General features: G+C 33.3%; 1 protein-coding gene across 2 annotated transcripts; it reads right to left on the bottom strand.

Annotated features, from left to right (window-relative positions):
- Nucleotides 1–5,893: 5,893 nt before the first annotated feature.
- Nucleotides 5,894–10,875, bottom strand: LOC132098869 (calumenin-A). 2 transcript variants are annotated; one of them, XM_059505116.1, is made up of 7 exons: nucleotides 10,709–10,875; nucleotides 9,288–9,508; nucleotides 8,905–9,098; nucleotides 8,352–8,518; nucleotides 7,504–7,564; nucleotides 7,156–7,355; nucleotides 5,894–7,067 (listed from the first exon to the last, which is right to left on the bottom strand). In XM_059505116.1, exons 2-7 carry the CDS (start codon nucleotides 9,506–9,508, stop codon nucleotides 6,963–6,965), a joined length of 948 nt encoding a protein of 315 aa, XP_059361099.1. In that variant the 5' UTR covers nucleotides 10,709–10,875; the 3' UTR covers nucleotides 5,894–6,962. The 2 variants fall into 2 exon arrangements, with proteins under 2 accessions (XP_059361099.1, XP_059361100.1); XM_059505117.1 differs by having other exon boundaries at nucleotides 9,288–9,524; nucleotides 10,719–10,875.
- Nucleotides 10,876–11,561: the final 686 nt, after the last annotated feature.

Genomic DNA, 11,561 nt, shown 5'->3' with positions numbered 1-11,561 from the left:
TTCCGACACCGACATGATTGGCAGAAACTGAGTTTCGTTTGTCATTGGTCACGTGATGAGTTAACAACACAAGCCTCGGATCGAAACTTCCTCTGGCACGTCCATTTATTCTCGATACGAGTTCTGATGCCTTTTAGAATGACTCTGATCTAAAATATAATTAATAAATAAGTAGGCTATAATTCATTTTTAAATATAATATTTTACAAACATTTATAATTACCGAATTTACTAGTTTCTGCATATACAAATTCAATTAATATATGTGAAATGGCAAGTAGGAGTAGGAATAAAAACATAACTTTAGTTGATGATGCCTGGAAGAAAAAGTGTTGGTGATATAGCTTTTTGTCTTCTAATGTGTAATATGTCTTAAATATAATATGAATATATATATATATATATATATATATATATATATATATATATATATATATATATATATATATATATATATATATATATATATATATATATATATATATATATATATATATACAGTACAGACCAAAAGTTTAGAAATATTACTATTTTTAATGTTTTTGAAAGAAGTTTCTTCTGCTCATCAAGCCTGCATTTATTTGATCAAAAATACAGAAAAAACAGTAATATTGTGAAATATTATTACAACTTAAAATAATAGTTTTCTATTTGAATATACTTAAAAAAAAAAAAAAAATATTCCTGTGATGCAAAGCTGATTTTTCAGCATCATTACTCCAGCCTTCAGTGTCAGATGTAACATCCAGTCTATCACATGATCATTTAGAAATCATTCTAATATTCTGATTTATTACGAGTGTTTTATTAGATCTGCTGTCTAATATATTTGATGAATAAAAGGTTAAAAAGAACTGCATTTATTCAAAAAAAAAAAGTTCTAATAATATATATTCTAATAATATATTTTCTTTACTATCACTTTTTATCAATTTAACACATCCTTGCTGAATAAAAGTATTGCTTTTATTTAAAAAGAAGAAAGAAAAAAAAAAATTACTGACCCCAAATTACTGACCAGTAGTGTATATTGTTATTACAAAATATTTATATTTTTAAAACATTGCTTTTTTTTTTTCTTTTTATTCATCAAAGTATCCTAAAAAAGTATCACATGTTCTGAAAAAATATTAAGCAGCAGAACTGTTTCCAACTTTGATAATGAATCATCATATTAGAATGATTTCTAAAGGATCATGTGATAATGATCCTAAAAATTCAGCTTTGCATCACAGAAATAAATGATAATTTAAAGTATAATACATTTAAAAACAATTATTTTAAATAATACATTTAAAAACAATTATTTTAAATTGTAATAATATATCACAATATTAAATTTTTTTCTGTATTTTTGATCAAATAAATGCAGGCTTGATGAGCAGAAGAAACTTCTTTCAAAAACATTAAAAATAGTAATGTTTCCAAACTTTTGGTCTGTACTATATATATATATATATATATATAATGAGAACATATTTTGTTTTGCAGACAATTTTCAAACTATTGAGTGTATTTTCCCAGTCTCCCTCTTTCATCTCTTTCTTTTCTCTTTTTTCTCTCACATACACATAATTCTGTCACACACTGGCATAACAGCCTTAAATGAAAAGATCATACAAGAAGCAAAATTCCATATAGATGGCTTTAATACACATACATATATATTCGTTTTTTAACATCAAAAATCCAATCTATTTTTATTCACACACATTCAATGAATTTAAACATATTTGATTCAATTATCATTTACTGATATGAAGTTGATAAAGGTGCATTACGTAGTTCCCAGGATGCATGACCTTCCTGTAACCCAGGTCGTATCATACCCATGCAACTCAGATACGTAGCTTGGTTACAAAACAACCCCGGGTCAATGGATGGCTTCTGACTTTCATGAATGAAATCATTCAACATTTATAAGTCTACAAATTCAACACACTGTACAAAATATCTGACACAAACATAAGTGCATTCTTATTTAAAATTTTAAAAGTAGCACATCTGATTTCATCAAGAAGTTGGAAGGGGAAAAATGCAATAACAACTCATAAATTAATTGTCAAACATGCCTGTGTAGATTATATTTACATATTCCATAGTATATCTATGTATATAAACAGAAAACATATTTCTCCTAGTGAGTGCAAATTAAAGACCTACAAAAAATCTATTAAACAGAACTGCAAAATGTAGCTTTTGAATGTTTCTGTCTATGCAAATAAAGAGCACAAAATAAGCGGAACTTTCAAAGCTAAAAGAGGCATTAGCAGTAAATAAATGTAAGTTATGTTAAAATGAGCCATTATCATTAACCAAATGTTTGTAACCTATAATACAATAGGCTATTTACCATGCCGAAACCAAAGAAAAGAAACGAGGGAAAATTCTCAGAGGAGAATTAAGGAACTAAAATGAAGTGTAAAAAAAGAGGCCGGATGTATTGGATTTACAGTTTAACACTCTTTATCTCTCTCCAGATTATCACAATTGACCCACAATCTAAGTTTTAGCTAACAAGATAAACTGCCAGTTTGGATGTAATCCCTCAGTGACTTCAATATAGTTTGTTTAAATCTTTATGTAAATCTTGTTTCCAGATTACAGCTCATCCTTGTGCTTGGGGACCTTAAGAGTTTGGTTTGCCTTTCACCTGCTTCTACTGCTGCCAAGAATTAACAACCTTGTTTGGCCCCCAAAAAACTAGGCCAATAGTTTAAGTTTACTGTAAGTTAAATGCTACCCACTGATATCATCTTTCTAGACGTTAGAAATGCTGCATCCCTGTTATTTATGCTCAAATCCAATCTAAAAAATATGATATTCTGCATTTGTAGTAGTAGTTGCCTAATAATGTGCTTAGAAATTCCAGGGGGGTGATGAGCATAATTTGCATGGAGAGGACGGATTATCCCAACAACATGTCGGAAGATCATCCCCATCTGCCCCCAACTTTTCACACCAGGCAAAACTTTGAGGATTTTATAAAAGGAAAATCAGGCTGCTCATTGACTCCAGCATGGACATTGTGCAAGAACAAGGACACTAACGGCGCAACCATGGATGTGTGGGCCTTTCAATTTGAGAACCTCTCCAAAGTCAGCCCCTTCGTCTGGCCCCGAAGTGGGATTTCTACCTGCAGGCAGCTTTCATGGGCTTTGTATTTCCATGGGTGTGCCTCTGAACGCCATTGACCTTTTTGTTACAATAAAGTACAAGAAACTCTGACAGCCTTTCAATTGCATTCTGGTGAATATCTCCCTAGCAGGCTTCATTTTTGACAGTTTCTCCATAAGCCAAGTATTCCACTCCACTCTTAGAGGTTTTTATTTACTCGGTTATTCATTGTGTGCAGTGGAATCGGCTATGGGATCAACTGTGGATAAGATGGAGAGTCTATGAACTTTGAATGGCATAGACGTGAAACTCTCAAAAATTATGTTTTTAATGGCATCTGTGGTTCCACGAGGAATGTTTGACATCCATAGAACATTTCCAAGCCACAAAACATTCTTTATAGTGTAAAAAGGCTCTTAACACTTTTGTTCTTCACACTAAGAAAAAGTTCAAGAACTGTGCACTGAAATTAACAAAGCTTTGCTGTGAAAATTGTTGCACAAACTGTTGTCAACGCTGGCAATTTGTTTTATATTTCCTCATGGATATTATACTTTATAGCCAATAAATTTCAATTTTCCCCCTTTATTTTTCCAATTGGATATAGATTTTTAAAATACTTCTTTTTAGCAATCATGTTCACATCTAGATGGTAAAATATTTGAAAATTAAGCATTATAGAGACATTTATATTTACTTTAGAAATGACCATGATTTTTCCATGAGCTCTTGTGATTTTAATTAATATGATTTTTTTTAAAAATAGGAGTATTGCTTTCAAATATTTAAATATATAATTTGTAATTAAATTCAGTATTATTTTAAACTTTAATGCATATATAATATGCGTGTGTGTAATACATATACTATAGGCTGTTAGTAATAGGCTATATGTAATATATATGACTTTAACGTTCCCAGAAATCACACTTTTAAAATTCGTAGGACTTTTAGGACTGAAAGCAGAATATCCTTTTTTTAGAATATGTGTGAATGCTTTATCAGAATAAATATATATTTTACGAGCTTGAATAGTTTCAAAATGTACCCATAGGTTGCAGCCCAGCAGGCCGAGTCAGCCTCCACCCAAAAGGCAGAGAAGGACGTGTCCAGAATGGTTATTGTGATGGTTGGCTCTTATATAGTTTTGCTATGGCCCTATTCTAGGTTATTGGTTATTTTGATGATGAAAACAAGTATTACCATCTGGTGGCCATCCCTGCTTTTTTTTTTAAAGAGCTCCTGAATGTACAACCCCATAATCTACACCTTCTTGAACAAACAGGTGGTCTGGAAAACACATATGCACTGAATAGCAACACTATACATGCAGACAGACACTAATACTGTGTTCCAGTTCAATGCCTGCATCATGAAGACTGTATTTGGCAAGAAGATTAATGAGGGCTCAGAAGTTTCCAGGTTTCCTGGACCAGTTTATTTTGTAATCCTCCCTGGTTGTTCAAATTCTGCACCTTTATTTCTTGTCAAGGTTCTGAGGGAGTCCCTTTGTCCCAAAGATATGGTCCGCTGGATGGCCAAACCGGAGGGCGATATCCTACCATCCTTTCTTTGCAAGAACTGGTAAACCTTCCAATACTACGATTTAATTTTTTTGTAATTAAAAACATTTTTATTTCAAGCTAAAGAAAATCTAGAATAAAAATAAAATTACACAAATAAAATCAATAAAAATGAGACGTCCTCTCATGTGAATGGAAATTCCTGATTTGGTTTATAAAATGCTCTTTGACTACATTTTCAGTAGTAGCACAATGGAAGTAACCTAAAAGCCCATACCAATCAAAACGGCTTGTTTCGACAAAACAGCACAGCATAACTAAGTGGCTTACTCTCCTCTTCTCTAAAGAATTTACTAAAGACCAGTTTTCTTGCTGGATTAGCCAAGATACACAAGATCACAAGTCCATCTGCTTGTTTCCAGATGAGGATCCATTCACTAGAAGTATGATGGTAACAAATCGTGAGCGACAGCTTTTGTCAAATCACTGGCTTCATGATGCTGGATCTGAGATATCTGTATTTATATTACCTCTGTACATGTTTTGTTGTAATTAGACATACAGTGTGCATGAATTTGTACATGTGCCCGGATTTTAGAATGAATAAAGATTTATATTGTTTGATGCATTTTTTCTTCTACCTGTTAATTTCTTTTAATCAACCTAAATAGCTTTTATCCAATCTGTGGGAAGATTAACATTGTTTCATCATTAAATGGTAAATAGTCAGTAAATGAAAAGTTGGGTGATAAATTCTAAACTTTTAACTAAAATTAAAACTAAAAACATAAATATATATATATTTTTTTTGGGACTTGAAATAAAATAAACCAGAGAAAAAATTTTTTTTTCAGCTTATTGCCAAGGCATTAAGTACTAAAATATCTAAAGCTGAAACAAAACATATATACATATTTGACTAATAAAAATGAATGAAAAATTCTGAAAACATTTAACAAGATTACTAGAACTTTAATTCAAATTAAAAGTGGAAAATATAAAAATTTAAATGAAATCAAAATAATAATAAAAATTGTAATAGTATATCATATCAATGACACTAAACATTGATAAAGGCTGATCCAGGATGATAGATTAAAACATTATACATATTACTTTTAAATTATATTTACTCTATTAACTTACAACAGGTAAGTAGAATAGTTACAGTACATAAGCAAAAAAGAAACTTTTTATCTGGGATAAAACGAAACCAAACAAATTGTTATTGTAAAATACTGACATGAAAATAATTTCAATTTCAGTCATATGTTTTATTGACAATTTGTTGTTTTCAAGATACAATCTGTAGGTGCTGAAATGGCACCACTTGAAGGAAGACACCTGAAGCCCCTGGGTGCCAAAACATTTTTCAAGAAAAACTAAAATGCATTCAAAAGACTAATGGACCACAAAGTACATTCTTATGTTTGCAACATCAAACTTCACATAACTGATAGAGTATTTCAAATAATGAAGCTATAAGCAAAAAACAATTCAGCAACATGTACGATTGGACCCTACAAACCAAACCGATTTGAGGTTTTAGCCAAATAGCCCTAACCTTATCAAACATCCATATCAAATAGCACATCCAGTGAAAGGCACAATGAGAGTATGTCTATTAAAGTTCAAAATCAAGGAGTCTTTAAGAAAACAAACATCTTATTATCAATAAAAAAATTCATGGATGCGTGACTGAATAAAACATGTTTTTTTTGTTCTAAATAAATACTGAAAGAAAAAAAGGATATTGCCTTGAGAGGTTCATGACCTATGGCTCTAAAATCAAAGCTTGCGCCAAGACAATTACACACTATATGAGTTTATAATATGTTTATATGTATAAAACTATATACATATTCACATATACATGTGTGAATATATACATGCATTTTATACCTACTTGTATAATCCCTCGGAAGAAGCCAATCTGAGAGCTTTCTGTATTTACAGTATCCCAAGGAGCAGGACTGTGAACAGCTGATCATAGATCAGAAGCAACAGGTATACAACTGCCTTGAATCTAGCTCTGAATAAACCTCTTCACAAAACAAATATAAACAGTTAGTGAAATGATAGTAATGCTGTACATGGACCACGATTCCAAAGACGGATCAAACAAACACTGCTAACACACTTTTCAGTAAAAAAAAAATTAAGTCATGAATGCATTTTCGTGTGCAAAAAGGGAAAACAATCTATCAAGTGAACTATATCTCAGGAATTAGTGTTGTATTATGATGAAGCAATATCAAATAAATTATATTCTTTTACCAAAACAAGTTAAAAAGTAATTATCTATTATACTAGAAAAAATAATTAAAACTCATCGTGTCGAACTAAAGCCTCGCCAAAGTCAGTCGCTTGACTTCCCACAAACAAATCGTACTTGTTGAGTATTTCCTCTTTGGTGAGTTTGCCATCCTGAAAGACAGTGTGACAGACTCAGTTGAAATGATTTCAGTTACAACTTACTAAAAGCTGGCAAAATACGTTTTTAAGGTCGGCTCACCTTGTTTGTGTCGGACTCATACACCAGATGCTTGGCTTCGGCTTCTGCGTGATCGTAGTCGGCCGGCAGGATCCAGTCCATGGTCTCCTCTTTGTCCATCTTCCCATCCTTGTTCTTGTCTCTAAACTCTGAAAACTGCTCTCGCTCTGTTGCCACCCATTCTGGCTCGTCCATTTCATCCTCGTGGTTGTACATGTCGCCTGATGTTCAAGAAAATTCAATTGATTTTAAGCTATACTGACAAATGGACATTTTTATGCAACGCACATAGACTCACATTAATGCTTTCAAAAGATTTAGCAAGAGAGTTTCAAATTTAAAATATGCCTAATACTGTATTTCACTCACCAATATACTCCTCCAGGTCAATAAAACCATCACCATTCTTATCAATGTCCTCCATTGTTTCCTAATGATAAAAGTAAAAGATTAGTGACTGGTTACAGTGAAGACAGACAAAGGCAATCCAGTTAATGTCCTTCATATATGTTCCTGATCTTATGAAGCAAAAAGCATCAATGCACATTATGAAGGAAACAAAAGTGTCATATCACGTTTCGTTAACTTTCATTTGACGTCACCAATTCTCAATGGATTAAATTGTGCATCATCCAACATTTGATTTTAACACCATTATACGCTGCCATTCAAACGTTAGGGGTCAGTACGATTTTTTTTTTGGCATAGAATTAAGGCTTTTATTCTGAAAAGCTGCATTTATTTGATTAAAAGAGAAAGTAAAGACATTTGTATAGTTATAAAAGATAAGAGTTTCAAATAAATGCAGCATGTTCTGATCTTTCTGTTTATTAAAGAGGTCTGAAAAAAAAAATGTATCACCATATGCACATATTCTGGACCACAACGGTTTTCAATATTTATGATAAGAAATGTTACTTGAGTTCCAAATCAGCATATCTGAAGGATTTCTGAAGGATCATGTGACACAGAAGCCAGGAGTAATAGATTATGGAAATTCAGCTTTACCGTCACAGGAATAAATTCATTTTAAATTGTAATAGTATTACAGAATATTATGGTTTTTAATGTATTTTTGATCAAATAAATGCTGACTAGGTGAGCATAAAAGACTTTAGACATGAGTTTACAAAAGTTAAACGGGATACAAAGAGGCTTCACATTAACTTGCATGCCAGTAATAACATTAACCGACATGCCAGTAATAACAGACCCACCAACACAACAATGTCCTTCATATGCTCATACTCCTCAGGATGGAGGAAAGCAGTGAACTCCTCTTTGTCAGCGATGTGGTCTCCATTTCCATCAGCCATTTTGAAGCGCCGTTCATCTCTAGCCATCATCTGCTTGTAGTTGTAGCCATCATCAGACTCAGGATCATCTATAAAAACACAGAGAGAACACAATGATTATTAAAATACTTGCTTGGATATGCTAGTGACATTACACAATTCACCTTTACATTTTTTAAGGGGTACACACAAAAATGATAATTCCGTCATTATTTGCTTTTATATCTGCTTGACATTCATTCTTCTTTGGAACATATTTTGAAGAAAAAGTGTTTTCGTTCATAAAATCAAAGTCACTGGCCCCATCGACTTTCATTATATAGACAAAAATAAGAATACAGATTCATAAATTCATACAGATTGAATTTATGATGGAAAGATGGAAAGACATGGGTGTGCGCAAATGCTGACAGAAATGTATTTTTTGGGGGATCAATTCTTTAACCTTGCTTAAAAAAACAGACCGCAATTTTACCAAGGTAGGTGCCATAAGTGACATTCTTGTACTCGTCCCAGGAGATCATGCCATCATTATTCATGTCAAAATCCTTCCACTGTCTTTCTACGTTGTCGTAGATGTACTTCTTCTGAGCCTTTTTGATCCATGCTTTCAGCTCTGCCTCTGTGACGAAGCCATCCTTGTCTGCATCGATCTTATCCACAATTTTACTGAAAGGCAGCACAGAAAAAAAAGAAAGAGCAAAAACAAAGATATAAATTAACTATATGAGTGTGTCTTCTCTTAACCATTTATTTTATATTGAAACAACTAACTCTCAATGAAAATCAACGATTTGCAGTCATCTTGTTGCTGCGAATCACTATTAAATTCCCCATTACACTCAGCACAATCTTTACCCAAGCCTGTTCTTGCTCTCCTCTGGGGTCAGGTCATCAAACGTCTTGGCTTCCCCCTCTCCAAGGAAAGCATCATGGTCATAGTCGAAGTTTGTGCCATCGTCATGCTCCTTGCTGCTCAGTGGTGCTTCATGCTGGACACGGTCCTTCTTCTCTGTGGGTTTGCTGGTGGCGTAGACCACGCACAGAGCAAAGCACATCAACAGAGGCCTAATCTCCATCTTCACCACATAAACTCTGGTGAAAGAGAGCACAAATATTAACATATACATCCCAAATCCGTATTAAACTCAAATAAATACTGATCACAGGTATTTCTAATGCAGCGATGTTTGACAATCCAATGTGCAAACAAAATTTTATGTGTTAACAGGGTCTGTTTGAATCAGTGTATGTAAACACTGTATGTTTGACTAAGACGTGTGACGTACACTAACGTTCAAAAGGTAGTCTCTCATGTTCACCAAGGCTGCATCTATCGGATCAAAAACTACAAAATAGCAGCCATAACTTCAGTATTCGGTGTCATGTGACCCTTCAGAAATGACTCTAATATGCTGATTTGCTGCTCAAGAAATATTTAATATTATTGTCGCCATTGTTGGAAACAGCTGTGCTACTCAATATTGTTTGTGGATAGCAGAATCCACTACTGATGCTGAATACAAAAAAAAAGAGCTGTTATTTAAAATTGAGACCTTCTGCAACATTATAAATGTCTTTACTGTCCCTTTTGGCCAACTTAAGTATTTGCTGAATAAAAGTATGGTTTCCTTGGGGGGGTTGGGGGGTATTAACACCAAACATTTGAACGGCAGTGTAATTGTGTGTAACAGGGGAAAAATACTTTTAAAACTCAATTAGAGATTAGGCACACCGAAATAAAATCACAAGAGAATTTTATAAACAGCTTCATTAGGAAATACCTGGCAATATGAGGGCAATGGCAAGAAGATGTTCTTGCCTTTCAAAGTAAACAATCACTCTTTACTAGTGGTTTACCAAAGATTTAAGAGACATATGATCATGATAATCTTGAGCAACACAAACAAAACAAAAAAAAATTTCCTACAACACATTTAAAATATAATGGTCACCATTCACTTTTAGTGCAATATAAAAGTGAACGGTGACTAGGGTTGTCAGTCTTCTAACCTTTTTTGGTTTTCCACAGATGAAAGAAATCATAGACATTTATATCAACATTGGGGTGAGCAAATGATAACACAATTTTAGTATTTTTAAGATGTACGATTGTATTATTTTAAGAACTAACGTTAACTTACCCCTTTTTTCGCGTTCAATACTAACTGTCCCTTAAAGTGCGTCGGCATTACAACGAACACGGTCAGTCAATGCGGTGGTCACATCACATTACTAAAGACCAAACATGCAAAAGCGTATAAAAACGTGTATAAAACACAAACATACCTAGATTTAATTAGAGGCCGAGAGTTCCAAATATAACACCGCGTCTTTGGTTTACTCTGCACACGCCTGTGCCACACCGTTTTTCGGACTGGGGTAACGCAGCGATCCAATCACAGCCCAAACAGTGGAGTCCATCCACTGCCATTGGGCCACTTTAGCACAACGAACCCCGGATGTAATTGAAACTGTTGTTTAAAAACGCGCGACTCACCGCACTCTCTTTTGATTGGCTACAGTGAATCAGAAAACCAATCAGCGCCGAGGCTTCAACATCGGTTGATGCATCGCTCGAGATCACTGCGCATCTATTAGATTTAACGTTACGTCTTGCCACGTCCCCAAATTTGAGAGACCGGCAAATTCTTGCGGAAAGGTGCCGCTATCCTGGTACTGAATATTATTTGAAAAAGTGATTGAATTTTAATGGTTGGATTACCTGAATTCAAGTAATGCAAGGTTTAGACTTTTGATGACATTCACGCTACTTGTAATTTAAAGTTACTAGCTAGTCAGACTATACATTTAAGTAGTATTGATGGCGAAATTATATGTATTTATGTTTATATGTGTATATATGTATATATATATGTTTACGGGGTACTTAATTACTACCATCTGCTGTTTAACGTTAAACAACAATAATCAGTATCGGCTACAAGCAAACAACAAAAAAACAACATATGTTACTTAATTATAAATTATTCTAATAAATTACTAGACTAAATGCAGCATTAATGACACTTTTATTGCAAAAAGCTACAAACCATTTAAATTTATTCCCAGGTGACATAGACATTAGGTTTACAGTTTGAAAATCTGCATTCATAAATGTAAAATCAGCAT

Source organism: Carassius carassius, chromosome 22, assembly GCF_963082965.1.
Source record: "Carassius carassius chromosome 22, fCarCar2.1, whole genome shotgun sequence".
NCBI lineage: Eukaryota > Metazoa > Chordata > Actinopteri > Cypriniformes > Cyprinidae > Carassius > Carassius carassius.
The sequence above is the reverse complement of the archived record's forward strand: the minus strand, read 5'-3'. Positions and strand labels throughout refer to the sequence as shown.